At 52.6% G+C, this 22,145-nt stretch overlaps 1 protein-coding gene across 1 annotated transcript in view; it reads right to left on the reverse strand.

Moving 5' to 3' along the window:
- MLXIPL (MLX interacting protein like) overlaps positions 1 to 21,940 on the reverse strand; it is a 65,669-nt gene extending 43,729 nt beyond the window's left edge. Inside the window, exons 1-5 of the mRNA XM_034752908.1 lie at positions 21,395 to 21,940; positions 4,170 to 4,276; positions 3,760 to 3,842; positions 2,695 to 2,784; positions 1,584 to 1,628 (exon numbers count right to left, since the gene is read on the reverse strand). Coding sequence (XP_034608799.1) covers positions 1,584 to 1,628; positions 2,695 to 2,784; positions 3,760 to 3,842; positions 4,170 to 4,276; positions 21,395 to 21,690 — 621 coding nt within the window. The 5' untranslated portion in view covers positions 21,691 to 21,940. The remainder of the gene's footprint in view (positions 1 to 1,583; positions 1,629 to 2,694; positions 2,785 to 3,759; positions 3,843 to 4,169; positions 4,277 to 21,394) is intronic.
- Between the last annotated feature and the right edge of the window lie 205 nt (positions 21,941 to 22,145).

Consider the following 22,145-nt stretch of genomic DNA (forward strand, 5'->3'; position numbering starts at 1 on the left):
ACCCCAGACTCTCTGAAGAAAGTTTTCCTGGTTCATTCAAGATCACATCCCCTGTCTCAACCCAGAGAGTCTGGGATAGTGAGAGCAAAATGCATCCAGCTGGAATTTTGGGGCATTGGGAGAATCCCACCATTTCCCCTCCCTTGCCTTAGTGGAGCCATCCAATGTGTGGGTCTGGCCAGCCACTGCCCTCCTGGAGGCAGCTGGGCTGCAGGGTGGGACGGGACAATCTGGACCTGCAGAGCTGGTTGCAGCGCCCTCCGGACCCAGAGGAATCAGTGCTGGAGTGAGGGTCACTCGACATTCGCCTGACTCCAGACACAGAAGGGCCCAAACTCAAACCACAGGGCCAAGTCCAGGAGTTCTTGCAGCTCAGGCCCAGCTCTCATCCAACCATGGCAGCAAATGGAACAATATCACCCCTCTCCCCGCCCCCCAGCCTACAAACATACAGTCTGTCCGGCCTCTCCCAACCACATTTACAGACAAGGAGCAGCCCCCTCTGACCCACAGCCAGCCTGTCTGGGGAACATAATTAGCCCATGTGTAGGGCTGTACGTCTGCATTTACCAACACAAGTCTCCTTTCATCCTCACAGCCCCACTTACAGATGGGGACGTGGCAGCCCAGGGAGGACACTTGTTGAATGCCACTGTGTCTCCCAGTCACACACTCAGGCCTCAAGCTCTCTCTGAGCCTGGCCTGAATCCCCTCTTTTGGGGGACACGATGGAGGTCTGCCATAGTTCTACCATTTCTCGCTCCAACTCCCAGACCTGGCAGGTTTGTACAGCCAGCTGAGGGACGTCTCTTCCCTGCTTGTGGTGGCAAGGACGCCATGCTTGGAGACGCAGGGCGGGGCTGGGGGCAGAATGGCTGGAGTCTGGAACTGGACTCTTCTCTCCATTTCAGGTCCCATTTCTTGGAGCTGAATTCAGCTCAGGCGGTGAAGCAGTGCTCCAGCTGGGTCCCGGAGGGCATGCTGGCCCCTGGGCGCTGGCCAGGCTTCAAACCATTCCCAAAGGCAGCTCTGAAGCTGCAGAAATGCTTCCCCTGCCAGCACCCCTGTGCTGTGTAGAGGGCTTAGCCGATTAAGCCAGCTCAGTGGTTTTAACCAAATGAATATTTACCTGCCCAGGACTTTATTGCCAGGACGTTGCTCCTGTTAATTTCATACATTCCAACTTGGAAGATGAGGCTCCAGCATCTCCAGCCCCACGAACTCCAAAGAGTTGGGTCCCAAAAAATCATGAGACTGGCTTAAAAGCCAGGAGTCCTTTAGAAAAGACCACTGCATTCAGGGCATGTGGTACCTGCCTTCTGGGATCTGAGCCTTTTGGAGGCACTTTCTGGCATTTTCACACATCCACGAGGGCTAGAAACTTACTTTTTAAAAGACACCAAAACTGAGATACTAGTGTAATCACCAGATTCCAGCAGCTGGGGCTTTAAGAAAACACCAAGTATCACAAGACAAGTGATCAAACCATGGGAGTTGGCAATGCTGGGGATCCGGAGCGAGTGCCACTCCTCCCACCACTTCCTCCTGCAGAAAGCCGCCCCTCACCCCTTTAGGGCACTCACCTGCTTCGGGCTGGAAATCTCACCCTCCCGGCTGGACTTTCGAAGCTGCACGAAAAACATGGCTTGTCAGCCCCTCCTCCTGATGGGGGAGCTAGGCTGGGGTGAGGTTGGCAGTGCACCCCAAGCAGCCAACAAGGGAGGTGAACAAGGGCACCATGGCTCTTCCCTTTGGGCAGGGCTGATGAGACTGCAGTGGTCTCCAGCCCAGGGGTGGGGTGACCTGGGAGAGGGCAGTGCTGTAGGGTGGCATCTGGACCCTGGCACCACAAAGTAGACACTCTGGCCACCCTCAGCATGGATAACCTCCCATTATTGGCCAGGACCATGATCCCACGCACTGGCCAAGTGACAGTGGCATTTTTATTTGTATTTATTTTATAAAGGCTCTGATCCTCCCCCCACCAAACCCCAGCAGGATCACGAGAAGGCTGCCTGGGGAATAGAGGGGATATCACAGACGCCTGGCAGCGCCCTCCCCTTATCTTGCTGGAACGCTGGCTCCAGTAGGTAAGCAGCAGTGAATGAGAGATCCTGCCCCCGGAAGAGCAGCTGCTCTTCCTGGCTTACGCAGCCAGCCACTGCAGCACTTCAAAATGGGAGACTCTGGAGAGAGGTCACGTGCCAGGAACCTAAGACAATCACTAGGTGCCATCACCACCCTGCCTGGTGCCAGCAGATTTCTGCAGAACCCTTTGATTGCTGATTTTTCCTCCTTCATTCTGTCCCAGGTCACCTGCTCCTGGGGTGGCTGATGGGGGCAACGGGGCCCATCAGTGCCCAGTGAAGCGCAGCCCTGGGGATCCCGCTGCGGGCAAGCCAGGCCAGGCCAGGCCATGTGAGGTCTGGGGAGTGAGTTGTGCCAGGCTGCTGAGACCTGAGGCCTGCCCTCTATCAGAGACAAGGGGGCACCTGCAATCCACCCTACACAGCGACAGGTGCAGCCCTCAGCCTCCCAACAAGCTGCCACCACTGTCTGTCAGGGGCCAGCTCAGGATATGTGCATGTCAAGCATGCCCAGTGCTATAGTGTCTGGGCCTCGCCACCCACGAGTGCCCCGCTCTGGCCTCACAGCCCCAAAGCAATGAGCAACGTGGGGAAGGGAGATGCTGACCCGCTTCTTGTAGTAAATCCTCCACTTGTGATACTCCTTCATCACCACCTCGATACGTCGCTTCCAGTAGTTCCCCTCCAACACAACAGCCTAGCAAGGACACAGCCAGCACATAGGTCACAGGCACCCTCAGCAAGCACCTGGGTGTTAGCTCCCACCACAACCAGTGCTCCTCCCCCCTCCCCACAGCACCCCCTGCTGGGAGAGGCTGGGCTGGTGTAGCTGGGAGCTCCCCCCCACAGCCAGCGCTCCTTCTCCACCTCCCCACAGCACCCCCTGCTGGGGAAGGCTGGGCTGGCATAGCTGGGAGCTCCCCCTACTGCCAGTGCTCCTGCCCCCATCCCCACAGCACCCCCTGCTGGGAGAGGCTGGGCTGGTGTAGCTGGGAGCTCCCCCCCACAGCCAGCGCTCCTTCTCCACCTCCCCACAGCACCCCCTGCTGGGGAAGGCTGGGCTGGCATAGCTGGGAGCTCCCCCTACTGCCAGTGCTCCTGCCCCCATCCCCCCAGCACCCCCTGCTGGGAGAGGCTGGGCTGGTGNACCCCTGCTGGGAGAGGCTGGGCTGGCGTAGCTGGGAGCTCCCCCCACAGCCAGCGCTCCTGCCCCCTCCCCACAGCGACCCCTGCTGGGAGAGGCTGGGCTGGTGCAGCTGGGAGCTCCCCCCACAGCCAGTGCTCCTGCCCCCTCCCCACAGCGACCCCTGCTGGGAGAGGCTGGGCTGGCGCAGCTGGGAGCTCCCCCCACAGCCAGTGCTCCTGTCCCCTCCCCACAGCGACCCCTGCTGGCAGAGGCCTGACACATACATATCCCCTTCCCCAGCTGTGGGAGTGCAATGTGGCTCCCATCTGGGCGCTTGGCCTCAGGGCTGGCTTTCCTCAGCCAAAAGAGAAGCCATTGAATACTGGACCCTGGGAACTGCAGAAACAACTCCCACCACCCCATCACTGCGCCCAACCTGTCAGAGCCAAACCAGTAGAGACCCTCAGCCCAGACCCCAACAAGCGGCTCCAGATCTATTCCCCCACCCCCCACCAATGTGGCTGGGAAGAGCGCTTGTGTACGTACCTCGGGTTTCCGGTGCTCTTCCGCCTCGGAGCCCTCCAGGGGGGTCACAAACCCACACACAGGGCTCTTCCTCCGCTCCACATCTGCCCACAAGAGGCTAGAGTCAGGGTCTAGTCGCCCCTCTCCACGCCATCCAGGGACAGGCCTTGTCCCCACCTGGGGACAGGACTTGCCCCCTCCCTCACCTCATCCAGGGAGAGGACTTGCCCTTTTCACTCAGTCACTCACCCCCTCTGAGTCCCTCCTCAGGGTGAATATCTGCCCCTCCCCTACCATGGGAGAGAATTCTCCCCCTCCCAGAGTCATTCTCCCTGGACCCCCAGACGAGGGCCAGGCTCTCGCAGGCATAGGTTTGCCTGCACAGGGAGGATTCAGGGCCCAGCCGCAGGGCGGCTGGGCTGTGTACTCACATTGGATGTACCAGGCTCTCCAGATAGCATTGTTGAGGCGGATTTTATCCCTGCAAAGCAGCCTCAGACCCTTGAAATTCTTCCATTTCGGAGACACCAGCTTCCCACTGAAACATACACAGAAGAGGGATGGGGTGAGATTGGTTTAGTTGGGAATTGGTTCTATTTTGAGCAGGGGGTTGGACTAGATACCTCCTGAGGTCCTTCCAACCCTGAGATTCTATGATTCTATGATGGGAGATGGCTGGTCCTAGCAGCACTGTCCATCAGAGGAGTTCCCAGGGCTTTATAAACCAGCAGTAATGGTGCCTCATAAATCCTGGGAGTTGGGTAAGGGATGAATAGTATCGCCTCCTCCGGTTCTGAAATGCAGCCACTTTCGGGTGGGGCAGGACAGCTGTTAACAGCTTCCATGTACACTACTGCACAATGTGGGTACATAGCCAAAGGAAACTACAGGGCAGCCGGAGATTGCATACTGCTCTGGGGCTGAACACAGTACTGGGCTGTGTCACATTCAGTGCTGCCAAGATCTGTGCAGCTCCATTGGTGGTGATCTGCAGATAGGATTTTTCAAAAGCTCCCCCTCATCTCCGCCTCCCCTGGGTCTAGGCCTGCTCTCTGCCTCCCTTCTCTTCCCCTCCCTGCTCTCAGGGCCTGGCCTGCACCCTCTCTCCCCGTATCCAGGCTCCCAGAGGCAGCAGTGTTTGTTTTACAGCTTGTTGTGGTAGCTGTGTGCCCCTAATGGGCCTGCGGTGCTGGCAGCCTCATTACACTAATCCATGCACCTGGGCTCAGGAGAGCACATCTCCTTCCAGCCCAGAGAGCAGCTGGGCGGCCACTGCCCTGGGAGACCATGTCTGGTAGCAGAGTTCAGGGCAGTTACCCAAGTGTAACTTCAGTCAGGGGCTTCCTGGATGCTTGTGCACAGCAAGAGTTTGCCAAGGCCCAGGGAGGGGCAGGCTTCAGGGCTGGGGGTATGGGACAGCTGGGGCAGGGCAGGCTTCAGGGCTGGGGTATGATACAGCTGGGGCCAGGGCTCTTTAAACACATCAACGGTCCCAGTCACAGGCCTGGCCCCTCAATGGCTTTTTGCTCCTCCCACCAGAGGGCTCAGGGCAGCTGCTCGCTGGCCATGTGAACCCCTGGCTGCGAGGAGAGTCTGAGGTCTATGGGCAGCAGAGTGCCTGGGGCTGTTGCTGCTCAGCTCTGCAGCCCCTGCCTTGGGAGCCTGCAATTTGTTGTGTTTGTCCTCCCCCAGCCTCGGAGACTCAGAGCTGGCTGGGGCCAACCTCACAGCAACCCCGTTGTGCTGTTGTGCTGCCCTTTGCCTGAAGAGTTCACCCCTATCGGGTCTTAGTGGATCCCTGTCTGCTCCTGGATTATCACTTAGCAGCAGTGCCCCATAGCTCCTTCCCAGCACTAGCTGCCCAGCGGACTGACACTTTGCCCACTCTGCTGCTCTCCATTGCCTTGTCTAGCTCCTGGCTGGGTCACTGCACTGGCTGCAGTTTAGAGGTCCCCTGGAAAATCAGCTAGTGCCCATCCTAAATGGAGTGAGCTGGAGTGAGCACGTGATGCCAGGGATCTGAACTGGAATTCTTTTAGCTTCTGGATGTCATTCAGGATTCTGGGGACAAGCCCAGGAAAGGTCCCTTGCAAGAGAGACTATGTTTTGTCTGGCATTGCAGCAGGAATTCTACAGCCATTTCTTGGGGGTGGAGCTCGGTTTCTCCAGAGACTCCTCCTATGCACAGGATGTAGAAGCAGGAGGCGTGGATCCTCTCTTTATACAACACACCCTGCTGTTCCCAGCATCCCTCTAGCTTTCTAGAGTTGCCCCCACGTGCAGTGCCCTGACGGGGCCTGAGAAGGCACCATCCTGATGTGTCTCTATGGGAATGTCATGGGAGCAAAGTCTGTCCCGCCAGATACACTAAGATGGGAGCCCTGAGGCAGGCTGCTCCTGCAGCTCTCTCCTTTGTCCATTCAAATCTACGAAACTCTCCTCCTGCATGATCTCCCCTGAAATCTATTTCCTGTGACCTAGGCTCCTGGAGCCGAGTTTCAGAAGAGCTCAGCATCCAGCGTGCACCCACCATGCTGTAAGAAGAAGAACAGGAGTACTTGTGGCACCTTAGAGACTAACAAATTTATTAGAGCATAAGCTTTCGTGGACTACAGCCCACTTCTTCGGATGCACCATGCTGTGTCCTTCTGAACACCTGGCCTATGGTGTCTATGGTCAGTTCTCCATAGCGTCCCCAGGGCCATCGGCTGTGTCACTGACAGAGTGTGCGACAGGATCCTTCAAGAACCACATGTGTCTAGAACCCCTTCCTGGAGGGAGGCCAGGAGACCCCTGGGATTTCTGAGGCTCCAGCATACGGAGCTCCTGGCGGTGCACCCTTCCTGGAAGGCCGGGCACACTAGCGCTGCTCAGTCTCCGCTGGCTGCATGGTGGGGCTGCTCCCTGTGATTCTCCCTCCTCAGAGGTGCTGCCCAGTCCTGGCACAGTGAGGTGTCTGCCTGTGAGCCCCTAGGATGGTCTGTCACCATTGCCCCTGCTATGGGGAGGGGGAGGTTATAATGTACAGTTGGGACCCCCACCTCACTCTCTATGAACACACTAGGGAAGGGGTGGTGGGGTCTCTCCATGTTCCATGCTGCTCCTCCCCACACAAGAACAAAAGACAGTGAGAAAGCAAACAGTTTATGGCCGCCCCCAGGTCTGTCTGGGCCTTTCCTGGCCCAGGGTGTGATAAGCTGGGGCCCTGGCTGAGAAAGGGCAGGTGCACTAGAGAGGAGCAAATGGCCAGCGGCAGTGCAAATCCGGTGGGACCCGTGCAGTGGGGTTACACTCTGGGGCAGCTCCTGTGCCAATGGTGCGAGCACCACTCACCGGAGTGCCCATCAAGGGCTGTGGAGTTGGGGGTGGGGTGTCAGGCAGACAAGAGAGAGGTGCACAGAGGGGTGCATCTGCTATCACCAGGGAATTTGAACTTTCCCCGGAGCTACAAAGCAAACACCCTGCCAGTGCCAAGCAGGCGAGCCAATTGAGTTGCAGAATTTCCTGGGTGCTTGGCCAGTGCCAGCCGGCCAAGGTTACCCAGGCTCAGTCACTGCCAAAAGTGCTGAACTTTGACCCCTTAAAGAGACAGCAACTCCCCCTTCTGCAAAAGGCTTTAAAAAATCCCCTATGCCCACACTGGACATGGTGCCAGTCTCTCTCCCCATGGCAGGACACGGAGCCCCCCTTAGAAGCATGGAGAGAAGAGGGAGATGAATTTAGGGCTTAATTATCCTTATGTTGTTTCCCAACATTAATTATCACGTAATCATTTGTCAAGTTCATCAGGCTGATCTTTGCTCCCTGATCCACCCTTGAAGACGGCCCTACCCCTTCAGGAACAACTCCTGGAGGAGAGCGCAGCTGAGCTGGGGAGCAGGACTTGAAGAGACAGATGAGCCACTTGACTGGCCACCCGAAACTCGGAAAGGGAAACCTCAGGTCCTGATCACAGGCATGTCATGGAGGGCCAGAGGCAGCTTCCCCTTCATGGCCCAGGCCTGAGATGGGAAATGGTTGGGATTGTTTTCAAGCCAGACAGTCAGTTCCCCGTGATGTCATTACCCTGCACTGAGAGTCAGTTCAGCCAGGCTGGGAAATATATCTCGGTGCCTTGGTAGTGCCACAACAATAAGGCCATAATGGAAAAGGGAAGGAACTGGAACACAGGAGTCCTGGTTTCTATCCCTAGCTTTGCCACCGACTCACTCTGTGATGTAGGGCAAGTCACTTAACTTCTGCGCCTCAGTTTTCCACCTGTAAAATGGGGACCAACATACTTACAAAGGGGGGGATCTATGGTCAAAAAGTGCCAAGCCTGAGGATTATTCCTGAGTACAGCTCAGTGAAGGAGGGTCCTGGGTGGAGTTTGCAGCAATGTCACTGAGACCTAACACAGCACTAACTTTCGCTGTGCCCGGATCGATGCATGCGCCCCTCCCACCCTCCAAAACACCCCCAACCGCACAAGCACAACAGCCCCTGCCCATGCCACAGCCCTTTCCCAGGCACACACAGAGAATGTTGGTGCAGACGGCACAGCGTGGGAGGCAAGAGCAACAGAGAGACCAGAAACAGGGCCAGGAAACAGAACGAGATCCATTGTGACAAACATGAGTGAATCCCCCGGTGCAAGGCTGTAATCAGAGGGAGAGAGACCCTGGCGTGAGAATACAGGGTGAGAGCAGATAGCAATTAGAGGAAATGTAAGCGTGACCAGCCCAGGGAAAGGCCTGGAGGCATCACGTCACAGACCAGGTAGGGGACAGGTCGGTGGTTCTCTGTGGCTCTGGTTCAACTGCCACTGGAATATCGCATTCAAATCGGGACCTCCCAAAACTAGATAAACACAGACAAGTGGGAGAGAGCTCTGAGAAGAAGCAACAAAAATAGAGGGACTGCAGGAAGAGTGAAAAACTAGATTTGCAGATCTTAGCTAAATGACTTCACATGGGGTGGGGAATGTGATCTGTGCACACGTGACGGGGATAAATACCAGGGGGGCAGAAATTAATCAGGTTAGGGCTCAGGGCTAGACCAAGGAGAAGTGGGATGAAATGAAGAAAGGGAACATTTAGGCTGAATATCAGGAAAATCTTCCTTCCTGTCAGGGAGATCCAGGGACCTGGGGAACAATCCCCCGAGGGAAGCGGGAGCCCCAGGACTTGAGCCATTTAAATGAGACCAGACAAAACACCCAGCAATGCACAGTAGAGACTATCCCGCGCTTGGGTCTCTGGGTAAATGGACAAGGTGGAGTTGCACAAGACTCCTCCAGGCCCTCCTGACTGCTTTCCTGGGATAAAACGCCGCTTCAATTAAACATGATGCCAACCGCACATGCAACCACCCCAGCCTGGCCTGGCAGTAACAAGAATGGCTGTCAGGTCACATGATAAATCCTTGGCCTCGGAATTCAGCCTTCCACAGGCCTGTTCAACCGCTGAGCCTGATCCTTCACCTGAATCCTGTATTTGTTGCTCCTGAATCAGACACCCCACCAGTGCGTAACAAACGGGCACCCCTTCCATTAATACTTCATTTCCCCCTGCAGAGAGTGCCATGTCCAGGGCTCACATCCTGGCACCGGGGCACACTCCTCAAGGTGCATTGGGAGACCCAGAACACTAATGGTTGCCCTCCCCTGCGCCCCTGAGAGCACAGGCTCCATGGTGCATTTAGAACCCTGAAATACCCTGTAACTATGTCAGTAAACTGTTAACGTTCCTCATCGGGTCTCTGCTGGTGGTTCTCTGAGCTGCCTCTGCAGACCTGTCCCAGATCCTCGTCTTGTCCTCTTTCCCTGCCATATCCTCCAGCTAAGATAAACATAGCCACAACCCTGCTTTGCATTGTTTCCCCTAAAACTCTCTATTCGCCATTGCCACAGCAGACACCATCCTCCCTGGTTCTCAGGCTCACAACCTTGGATTCATCTTCAAAGCCCCCTCCCCATGTACAGACATCCCCACTGCATTTCCCTCCATAGTGTAGCAAAAATCCAGCCCTTTCTTCCTATCCACACAGCTACAACACATGTCCATGGCCTAGTTATCTCCTGTTGTGACTACTGGCCCCTCCTGCTTGGCCTCCTCAACGCTTATATTTAGTATCCTACATAGAGAGGAAGTGTGGGCCAGTGTTAAATGTGCTGCACTGCCACAGACTTCCTGGGTGACCCTGGACAAGTTATTCAGGCCTGGTCTGCACTTAGAATTTAGTTTGCCGAAATCCACACCCCAAGTGCTGTAACTATGCCAACATAAACCCCAGTGTAGATGCAGCTAGACTGCCAGAAGAATTGGTCAAACTAGCTACAGTCACCTGGGGAGATGAAGCTCCTAAAATGATGGAAAAACCCCTTCCCTGGCTGTAGTCTGTGTCTACACTATGGAGTTACAGCACCATAGCTATGCTGCTATAGCACCCCAGTGCATCATGGAAGATTAGGGCTCAAAGCAGGAACAACCCCAACTAAATCATCCCAGCCAGGGCTTTGTCAAGCCAGGCCTTAAAAACCTTTAAGGATGGAGATTCCACCACCTCCCTAGGGAACCCATTCCAGTGCTTCACCACTTCCTAGTTTTTCATAGAATATTAGGGGTAGAAGGGACCTCAGGAGGTCACCTAGTCCAACCCCCTGCTCAAAGCAGGACCAATCCGCAGACAGATTTTCACTCCAGATCCCTAAATGGCCCCCTCAAGGATTGAACTCACAATCCTGGGTTTAGCAGGCCAATGCTCAAACCACTGAGCTATCTCTCCTCCAACAACATACCAAAGCCTGGGATTGAACTAGGGACTTCTAGATCTTCAGTCTAACATACACCTGACTGAGCTATTTTGGCAGCTAATAGCCAAATATCCTATTCCTAATATCCAACCTAGACCTCCCCCACTGCAACTTGAGACCACTGCTCCTTGTTCTATCATCTGCCACCACTGAGAACAGCCTACCTCCATCCTCTTTGAAACCCCCTTTCAGGTAGTTGAAGGCTGATATCAAATCCCCCTCACTCTTCTCTTCTACAGACTAAATAACCCCAGTTCTCTCAGCCTCTCCTCGTAAGTCATGTGCCCCAGCCCCCTAATCATTTTCATTGCCCTCCGCTGGACTCTCTCCAATTTGTCCACATCCTTTCTGTAGTAGGGGGCCCAAAACTAGACGCAATACTGCAGATGTGGCCTCACCAGTACCAAATAGAGAGGAATAGTCACTTTCCTCGATCTGCTGGCAATGCTCCTACTAATGCAGCCCAATATGCCGTTAGCCTTCTTGGCAACAAGGGCACATTGTTGACTCATATCCAGCTTCTTGTCCACTGTAATCCCTAGGTCCTTTTCTGCAGAACTGCTGCTTAGCCAGTCGGTCCCCAGCCTGTAGCGGTGCATGGGATTCTTCTGTCCTAAGTGCAGGACTCTGCACTTGTCCTTGTTGAACCTCATCAGATTTCTTTTGGCCCAATCCTCTAATTTGTCTAGGTCATTCTGGACCCTATCCCTACCCTCCAGCGTATCTATCTCTCCTCACAGCTTAGTGTCATCACAAACTTGCTGAGGGTGAAATCCATCCCATCATCCAGATCATTAATGAATTAATGTAGACATGGCCTTAGTCTCTCTGCCTCCATGCCCCATCCGTTCTTCCCACCCTGCTCTGTGTCTACGTTAAAGATGGAGAGGTGCACAGAAACTACAGTAATGGAGCCCATATAAGAACCTATGTGTGCCAGAGCTTTCCCTCTCCCTCTATGTTGTACACATAGAGCAGTATGTTGTGTAAATATAGTTGGCCAAGCGAAGCGAGGCCTTACTCTCAATTTGATGGCATTTCTCTGTCTGAAATGTGATAATGCTTCATCCAATACGTTCCAACATTTCAGGGATTGTTCAATGCATCTAAGAGCAGAGCCCTAGTGATTGTGATGAAAATCAGAACACTAGAAGAGGGAATGGGGGGACACATGGAATCCCTGGTGTCCCAGTTTCAGGATAAGTGCACCTGTATTCCCATATGGTGGGTGGCATAGATGCCAAATTATTTCCTCGCCTTAGGAGTGGGATGACCTGGGTGTGTTTCTAAATGCTTTTGAAATGGGGTGTGAATAGAACAAGGTGGGGCAGAAGGACATGGTCTGGTATCTGGCTCCACTGCTGTCAGGGACAAAGGTCTAAGGGCTTGTCTTCACTACCTGCCTGGATCGGCGGGTAGAAATCGATCTCTCGGGGATCGAATTATCGCGTCTCGTTGGGACGCGACAATCAATCCCCGAATCGACGTGCATACTCCACCAGCCCAGGTAGGAGTAAGCGCTGTCGACGGGGGAGCCGCGGTGGTCAATTTGCCGCCGTCCTCACACCGGGGTAAGTCGGCTCGGATACGTCGAACTCAGCTACGCTATTTGCGTAGCTGAATTTGCATATCTTAAATCGACCCCCTCCCCCCCAATGTAGACCTAGCCTTAGACATTTTCACCCTTTTGGATAGAGAGGACTATATAGATTATGAGCAATGTAAACAAGCTCTGTTGCAGAAGTTTAAACTGACCCCTGACGCATACAGGAAAAGGTTTCGGGGAGTTTAGAAAAAAGGGGACATGACCTATGCTGAGGTTTCAGCTCAAATTAGGGGTTACGTAAGAAAATGGGGAACTGCGTAAGGGGTTACCAGAGTCAATGAGGCCGGTGAATGAATGGGTTTAGAACAGTTCTATCGATTCTGCCCCTCTGGCCTGAAATCATGGTTAATAGACCAAGATCCTAGAGATATGACCATAGCTGGGAAATGGAACAAAAAATATACAGATAGCCGGCCTGGATCTGAGAGGAAAATCAAGGGAGATGGCCACAAAGTGGACCCCAATCTGGCCCTCCCAGAAGGGGACCTCCCAGGAAGGGAGAATGGGCTAGATCCAGACTTGGATGGTAGGTAAACCCTAAGAGGGGCCCAAAAAGGGAACCCAGGGAGCTAAGATGTTTTTATTGCCATAAGTCTGGCCATAAGGTGACACACTGCCCAGTGCTAGGGAGACCAGGGGCTAGTGGTAACCCACAGTGGGTCCAGGTAGCAATGACCTCACCACTGATGGAACCAGCCCCAATGGTCCCAGCAGAAACCTGACCTTGTCAGACCCCAAAGGGGAACCAGCTTCCCTGTGGCGGTGGATGGGGAAAGGCCCAGGGATGGAGGGGTGCTGGGGCCCAGGTAACTCTGGCTCACAAAAGGGTGCTGGCCCCTTGAGCATCATCCCGGATAGCTTTCTGACCAGTCAGGGACTAGTGGGACCCCCTTTCCTTGGTGGCTCAGATCCATCTGAAATGGGGTGACTGTAAAGGGCCTAAGGATGTTGGGTTACACTCCCAACTGCCAGGAGAGGTCTTGCTGGGAAATGACAAACGTTCCTGGGGCCAGGTCATTTGTGTGGTCTCCTGGAGCCAAAAGCCAGCAGCTGCAGCCCTAGGCTGTGACCCTGAGCTGCATGCTGAGGAGAAGCTCTGAGTGGCTGTCTGATAGTGTGAGTGTGTGGCCACGGCCATGTAGAGTCCTGCTGATATGCTGACCTGAGGGGGACTGGGGATGGGCCCCAGTGACCAGGCTGAGCAGAGAATCCCAGCTCCCAGTTTGGAATTGATTGCAACTGATTGACCCTTAGCTAGAAAAAACGAGGACTTCAACAGACTCCCTTGGCAGCCCTTGAAAACGTTTTCTGGGTCTCAGGGGCTGCTCCATAGAGAGTGGCTGCCCCCTGGGAAAGTTGAGCCACGGGGAATACAGAGACAACTGGTGGTACCACAAAAGTACTGCCTTAGATTTCTCAGCCTGGCCCGTGATATACCCTTCTCAGGGCACATGCATAGTGCACCAAGCAGCACTTACTACACGTTTCATACTGGCCTGGGGTTTGTGAGGCAATGCAAAAATAGTGTAAGTCCTGTAACCCCTGCCAGAAGATGGCAAAGGGCCAGGATATGGGCAAGGCTGCTCTGATCCTCCTGCCCATCATAGTGGAACCTATTCAGATGGTCATTGTGGGGCCCCTTAGCAAAGTTAACCAGAAGGGGGAAAAGGCTATTCTGGTGGTAGTAGGTTACACCACCCACTTTCCACAGGCAGCAGCTCCATCCTCCACAGAGGCAGAAAAGTTGGCTGACACTTTGCTGGCACTATTCAGCTGGGCAGAATTTCTGCAGGATATTTTGACTGATCAGGAGGCAAACTTTATGTCTGCCCTGCATAGAATAGAATATCAGGGTTGGAAGGGACCTCAGGAGGTCTAGTCTAACCCCCTGCTCAAAGCAGGGCCAATCCCCAGACAGATTTTTGCACCAGCTCCCTAAATGGCCCCCTTAAGGATTGAACTCACAGCCCTGGCTTTAGGAGGCCAATGCTCAAACCACCGAGCTCTCTCTCCCATGCAGATCAGTCTATTGGAGAAACATGGAGTTCAGCACTTACCATCACCTCCCTATCAACCCCAGGCTAATGAGCTGCTTGAAAGATTTAATAGGACCCTTAAAATGATGCTGAAAACTTTTGTGGACCAACCCCCTGTTGGCTGGGATAAATGTGACCTTACCAGCTGTTTGCCTATTGGAAGGTTCCCCAAGAATCTATAGGATTCTCCCCTTTTGAACTGCTCTATGGGAGGAGAGTATGGGGGCCCCTGAGTCCTTGCTGCAGGATGTGCTGGCCTTCTGGGAGTACTCACTGAACCACTGGGTTTTGCCCAGCGAGCGCTCAGGAGAAGCTTGATCTGACCACAACACGTGCCTGGATGTATGGCACAGGGACTGAGTGCTTGTTCTCATCCCAGTGTGGTGGAATAAACTCCAGGCTGCCTGGGAAGGGCCCTTTAAAACCATGAAACAGCTCAATGAGGTGACCTGTGTGGTGGAGCCGCTAACCTCTCCCACCTCCACAGAGGGTAGCATGGGAACGTGATGAACCCCTGTTCTGACCAAGAGACTCCAGCGCTGGCCGGGTGCGAGCATTAGGAGGAGGAGGGAGAGGATCCTCTAAGAGATCTGGGGGCAGAAACAGAGGCCTGCCCCTCCCCTGACTCCACAGTCCTCTGTGATCACTGAACCCCACACAGCAAGCAGAGATCAGGGGTGTGCTGTAGGGTTAGCACCAGGTATTTTCCTGTAAGCCTGGACAGGCATTGCTTTGCTATCCACCGAGTGGAGACCGGCCCCGGTTAAAAGTCCACCCTCTGGGTTACTGGGAAAACAGAGCAGAGCCTGGAGGAGGAAATCACTGACATTCTGGAATTAGGGATGATCCAACAGTCAGACACTCCATGGGCATGCCCCTGTGCGTTGGTGCCTAAGGATGGGTCAGTCAGATGCTGTGGGATTGTAGAAAGCTCGCTACAGTCACTGCGGTGGATGCATACCCCATGCCTAGAATGGACTGGTGTCCTATCAGACCAAGTGGGAAGGGCCAATTCCTGACCACAAGTGACCTCCCCCAGATGCCTTTGGATTCAGGTGCCAGGCTCAAATTGGCATTTGCCACCCCAACAGGGCTCTTTAAGTTCCTGGTGCTCCCTTTTGGCTTCAAGGGTGCCCTGATTCCCTTCCAGCAGCTGGTGGATCGGTGACTGGATAGGCTAGGGGAGTTTGGCCTGGCATATATCAATGATGTTTGTGTTTTCAGTCAGAGCTGGAAGGGCACAAGACCCAGGTAAGTATGGTGTTTCACAGCATTCAGACAGCAGGCCTGACTGTAAAGGCAGAGGAATGCAAGGTGGGGATGGTGGAAGTGGGTTGTCCCGGCCATAGAGTGGGGAGCGGCTGTCTAAAACCAGAGCCTGCCAAAGTGGAGGTGATTACGGACTGGCCCGCTCCCAAGACAGGGAAACAATACCATCCTTTCCTGGCATGGCAGAGTGTCACTGGAGGTTCATCCCTCCCTCTGCCTGCTCCCCTCATTGATCTGTGTAAAAACGGTCAGCAACACAAGGGTCCAAACAGTGCCAACAGGCCTTCTGCAAAACGACGCATCACCCACAAGCTCAGGGTCTAACTGGTCGCCATATCTGGGATCAGGAAGGAATTTTCCCCCAGGTCAGATTGGCAGAGACCCTGGTGGGGTTTCACCTTCCCCTGCAGCATGGGCACGGGTCACTTGCAGGTTTAAATTAGTGTAAATGGTGGTGTGACATTGTGCAGTCTATTTGGTTTTATAAAAACATGATAAGTGAATATAATGTAACTGGGATAGCTTTAGAAAAATATGGTAAAAAGTGAATATAACGTAACTGGGATATGCTTCATGCAAAAGGTCTCTTGTAAGGTATCATTACACAGCTTATAATCTACTGAGTGTGATCATCCAATTTGTATAAATGTACCACTCTTGTATCTAAAACTAGAAATATAAAATATAACTCTGAGGGCCTATTGTAATTATGTAAAGTGTGGGCCATTAATGATGGTTTGGAATCTTGATGACTCCTATTGTCTGCAGATGGCTGTCTTTACCTGTGAGCCTTCCGGTATATGTGTGTGCTGGCAAGTGAGTAATGAAGTCTTGCAGTGACATGTGATCATGTAACCTGAACTGGAATCCATCTTTAACCTGGTGCTTTTCCAGTGAGGGGGGGTGGAAACCCAGAGGGACAAAGGGTTCCCGCTTTATGCAAAAGATATATAAAGGGGTGGAAGAAAACAAAGGGGAGAGAGGAGCCATCATGAAGAATCCCCTAAGCTGGAACAAGAGCTGTACCAGGGGAAAGAATTGTGCCCAGGACTGGAAGGCCATGATTTGAGGCCTTCAGTAACACAGGTCCAGTCTGAGAAAAAACTTACTGAAGCATCTCTGAGGGTGAGATTATCTGTATTCAGTTTGATTAGGCATAGATTTGTGCATTTTATTTTATTTTGCTTGGTGACTTACTTTGTTCTGTCTGTTACTACTTGGAACCACTTAAATCCTACTGTCTGTATTTAATAAAATCATTTTTTATTTAGTAATTTACTCAGAGTATGTATTAATACCTGAGGGAGCAAACAACTGTGCATCTCTCTCTATCAGTGTTATAGAGGGCGAACAATTTATGAGTTTGCCCTGCATAAGCTTTATGCAGGGTAAAACAGATTTATCTGGGTTTAGACCCCATTGGGAGTTGGGCATCTGAGTGCTAAAGACAAGCACACTACTGTGAGCTGTTTTCAGGTAAACTTGCAGCTTTGGGACAAGTGATTCAGACCCTGGGTCTGTGTTGGAGCCAGACAGGAGTGTCTGGCTCAGCAAGACAGGGTGCTGGAGTCCTGAGCTGGCAGGGAAAACAGGAGCAGAGATAGTCTTTGCATATTAGGTGGCAGCTCCCAAGGGGGTTTCTGTGATCCAACCCATCACAGGTGGGTTCTCTATAACTTAAAGTCTTTAAACCATGATTTGAGGCCTTCAGTAACACAGCCAGAGATTAGGGGTCGATGTGCAGGAGGTCAGACCAGATGATCACGATGCTCCCTCCTGGCCTTAAGGTCTATGAGTCTATGAAGGAGGCCCTGAGCACAGACTCTGTTCTGGTAAGCCCACAGTTCGACAAGCTTTTTGTGGTGTTTGCAGATGCCTCTGACACAGGGTTTGTGGCAGTGCTGATGCAAACTGGTGAAAAGGGGGAGAGACACCCCTTAGGTACCTAAGCAAGAAATTGCTTCCCTGAGAGAAAAATGAGGTGACAGTGGAAAAATAATGTTTGGCCATGCTGTGAGCGCTCAGCAAATGACAGTCCTTGCTTACCACTTCACTGACCACTTCCCATGCCCCCGGCTACAGGAAATGAAAGGGCCAGATGACAAACTGCTAAAATGGAGCCTGGTACTCCAAGATTCTCTATAGACGTGACTCGTGTTAAAAGGAAAGCAAATTTGGTGCTGATGCTCTGTGCAGGAAACAAGTCAATAGGCCCCCCTATAATGCTATACTCTGTAACACTCATTTCTTTAGGCGGAGATGTGACAGACATGGCAATTTCCAGGATCTGATTGTATTAAGCGTACATATTATTATGGGCCGGGGTTGTGTGTAACCTCTCTAGGGTGACAAATATAAGATCTGAGAGTTCAAAAGGTTATAGTGAAAATGTGTCAGACCAGAATGGAGTTTTGGGACAAAGTGTGAAGTGGATTTCCTGGGGAATCCTATGGCAGAGGTTATGCAAAAACCCAGCCTTTTGAAGCTATGCTCTGAGGAGTGGGTCTTTGTGGCTGATTACCTGTTACAGAAGAAAAATAGCAAAGGCCCAAGCTGCCTAAAGAAATGGCTGCTCTGCCCAGTTGTTGATTTGGTTCTGGGTCTAAGACAGATATGAACTTGTAACCAGGGGGAAAACCCAGTTGCGGTTTTGAAGGATTGACTGCCCCAGGCTGGATTTGGGGTGAGCTCTGGTGAGCTTTTTAGCATGTGTGTAGGTTCTTCTATTGTTTTAAAAGGTTTTCTCTGTAATGCTTTTATCTTAACACTACACAGGCTTGCTTAGAAACAGCTGGGTGGTAACTTCAGCTGTAGGCAATACCCAGGTCACCACCCTGGGAGAGAAAGCAAAGAGCAGGCGCTGGCCTGTTTAGGCAGCCTGGCTTGCTGGGGATATCACAGAGTAAATCCAGGGAGCTATGCAGCTTTGCAACCCCTGATCAGGACAGAGTGAGACATGGGTCTCTGCCCAAGAGAGGTGATGGCTGGGAGCTGGAAACCTTTAACTGGGAGCCTTTGAGGGACCATGGAGGGGGCATACAGGTGCAGTAACCATGAAACTGTGACAACTGGCAGTGGGTTAGCAGGGCCATCAGTTTCGTCCACCTCTGTAACTGTCTATAGATCAAAGAACCTGTGATGGCAGCGATTACCAGCTTCCACTATAACAACACCCTGTCTAGGCCTTGCCCGCCCACCCGCCCTCCCTCCCAATACAGTGTAAAATGGACTGAGCTGTCAGACAGAAATAAGATTAGAAGGGGGAAGAGAGACACATGGGGGCATACTCAGAGCCCCGGGGTAGGGGAAGAGTATGGGCGACAATAGTGCGGGAGAGGGGAATGGGGGGCACACAGAAATCCTGGCATGAAGTGAGGGGGCAAAATGAGGGGGTTTTCAGAGCCCCAGGCATGGAGGGAGAAAGGGGGACAATGGTATGCAGAGGGGGAAATTGAGGGGTACACAGAGCCCCAGGCATGGGGAGGAAAAGAGGACCCTGGGATGACAAATGGGGGCACACAGATCTCCTGTGGGCATTGCAGAAAGTCCCTAAAATAAAGTGGGATGGGAGATGGCACACAAGAAATTTGTGGGGGGGATACAAGGAGCCCCTGATGTCTAGTGGCATCTTGGCCAACAGAAGCTACAAAGCGTGTGACCCCCAAATTTTAGAGCTGGTTAAAAATGCCAGTGGGCTTGGGAGGGGAATTTTGAAAATAAATGGTGGGTTTCTTTTTAGCTGCTCATGAAAGATTTTTGCTTTTGTTTTATTTACATAAAAATGAAAAAGAAAAATGTTGGATTTCAAATTTTTTTTAAAAGTATTAAAAAAGTGAACCTGAACATTAAACATTTTTAACAAAAAATTGTCCAGAAAATTTCTTCATTTCTGGCTTTTCATCCCAAACTTGGAAAGCGTCTACCAAACTGCAGCTTGTCTGTTTCCCTCGTCCCGGGGAACAGAACAGGCTTCTCTTAAAAACTTGTTTTGATGAAAAGTGCCGACCGTGACCTAGCGCTGTGCTGTTTACCGAGTCCATTCCTGGAAGTCACAGAGCTGAATTCTGGCAGTCTCGTTAGCAAAAGATGCTAAACATGTATCTAGGTGAGATGTGCCTGTGCTGATGGGACGTAAAGGCAGGGCCGCCCAGAGGATTCAGGGGGCCTGGGGCAAAGCAATTTCAGGGGCCCCTTCCATAAAAAAAAGTTGCAGTACTATAGAATACTATATTCTCGTGGGGGCCCCTGTGGGGCCCGGGACAAATTGCCCCACTTGCCCCTCCCCCCCAGGCTGCCCTGGGAAAAATAAACATTTTAAAACCTTCCGCATCTCAGCACAAACCCAGTTTTGAGAAAACTTCTTTTCAAGTCACCTTTACAAGGTATCACTCATTAAAAGGGTTGGACAAATATTTTCCGTCAAAACTTTTTTTGGATCGAAAACTAGGGGTTTTTAAAAAGCAGAAAAAATCACGGACAGTGTCTGCTTTCCTTCAAAATGTGTTGTGGTTTTTTTAATTGAAAAGCTGAAATTAGTCTGCCAAAACCTGAACATGGTTTGGGGTTTCAGAAGCATGTGGCCAAATATTTGCTGCTTGCTGTGTTTAAAGAAACAATAAAAAAATTCTGCTTAAAAAAAATCCAAAACTTTTGAACCACCTCAGCTTGTGACCAAACACCTGAGCGCATCCAGTCAGAGATTTTTCCAGGTTTCTGATACTCTGCTGGATTCCTTGACTCATATCTGTCTCCATAACTTTGGGTTCATTTAGGTTAGAACATAAGAATGGCCGTACCGGGTCAGACCAAAGGTCCATCTAGCCCAGTATCCTGTCTGCCGACAGTGGCCAATGCCAGGTGCCCCAGAGGGAGTGAACCTAACAGGTAATGATCAAGTGATTCCTCTTCTGCCGTCCATCTCTACCCTCTGACAAACAGTGGCTAGGGACACCATTCCTTACCCGTCCTGGCTAATAGCCATTAATGGACTTAACCTCCATGAATTTATCTGTTTCCTAGAGACTGGCTCCATGGGGTCCCTCACAAACTGGAGATGGTTACTGTGGGTTTGTCTTTAGTATAGCTTATGTACATACTCCACGAACTGAGCATTTGAGCTTGTTCCAGAATCTGGGATGTTGTGAAAACTGAAATGCTCAAAATAGCACATGCATGTGAATGGACACAGGGTGCTAAAATTAAATTAACCCAGGGGGTCTCAAACTGGGGGTCGGGACCCCTCGGGGTGGGGAATGGGGGGGTTATTACTGGGGGTCATGAGCTGTCACCCTCCACCTCAAACCCTGCTTTGCCTCCAGCATTTGTAATAGTATTAAATATACTGAAGCTTGCACTGCTCCATCCCAGAGCTGCCAGGGCTCTGTTCAGCCTCCTGCCCCAGGCACAGCTGAAGGCAGCCCTGAAATCTGCCCTACCCTGTACCTGGCTTTCCAAGGGTCCCTATGGAACTAGTGGCAGCCAGAATATAGTTGCCACAGCCATATCCCTTTCTGCCTCTGGAACGCTCCTCACTCACCCAGAATGTGCCTGAGCCAGGGAGTGCTTGGGGGAGGGGAGGGTCCAGAGCTAGCAAAGCCAGCTCTGCACTGGGCAGGGTGACCCTACTGCCCCAGGAGCATTCCCCAAGGGTTTGTGCAGCTGCTTTGCAGCTCCTTAGCACCAGTGTGTGCCCTGTAAAGGGCTGCAGGGTGACGGGACATCTGGTCAGCCAAATGGGGTCCCGCGGGCCTTTGCTGCTTCCTTTCTTGGTTAAGAGGGAGAAGGTTGGTCGGTTGTTTGGTTGGGGAAATTCCTAAGCAGACTCCTCAGTCTGTCCCCCGTCCTCCGCAGCCCACAAGTTCTGGGCCAGGAGGCTTATCCCGGGGAAGGGGATCACTGATCCCAGGGGAGAGGGAACCCAGTGGTCCCGGGCAAAAGGATCCTCAGACTCACCTGTAGGCCAGGCTCATGCACTCGAAGAGCCGAGTGAGGGTCAGGTCGATGGTGTGGGGATCAGCTGGCTCCGGCTCAGTACCATGGTGGCGCCGGCGGGGCACTGAGTCGCTGTGCGGCGAGGAGACCATGAAGTGGCCGCTGTGGATGACCTGCGAGTGGGGCAGGGAGCCTGAGCCTGGCCCAGCACTGCCCGTACCCAGGCCCTCTGAGTCTGAATCAGAGTCCGAGTCTGGACCTGACCTGACCTGTGGGTCCGGGAATGGTCCGTGCAACCCCACCTGCGTTTCAGCCATTGTGCCCGGTGTTGGTAGCAAGTAGCCGCCTGCCAGTAAACCTCTCTGTCTGTCTGGGTACCTAGAGCGCCCACATCACAGCAACCCCACACATGCCCATTAGCATAATGAGTGTGCACCACGCCCCCTGGTCAGCATGTTGCTTCCACACCCTTTCCCTCCCACACCCTGTCCCTTGCTTGCTTGCTCGGTCTCCTCTAAGACTCCTTGCTAAGCTTGCAGTTCCCCTGCTGTCTCCCCGTGAGTCCTATCTATAGGGTGTAATCCCGCCCCTGCCTCAGCCCTCAGCCTAGCTTCTTTACCCCAGCCATGCCCTTGGGTGGGGCTAGGGGAGGGCACAGGAGTCGAGCAGAGAGTTAACTCCTTGTCTGCTGAATCCATGGAAAAGGTGGCACCTCTGGGTCACACTAGATTTTATTTCCATAACAAGCTACCTGAATTTAAAGGAGAAGCTG

This window comes from Trachemys scripta, chromosome 18 (genome assembly GCF_013100865.1).
Source record: "Trachemys scripta elegans isolate TJP31775 chromosome 18, CAS_Tse_1.0, whole genome shotgun sequence".
Classification (NCBI taxonomy): Eukaryota; Metazoa; Chordata; order Testudines; family Emydidae; genus Trachemys; species Trachemys scripta.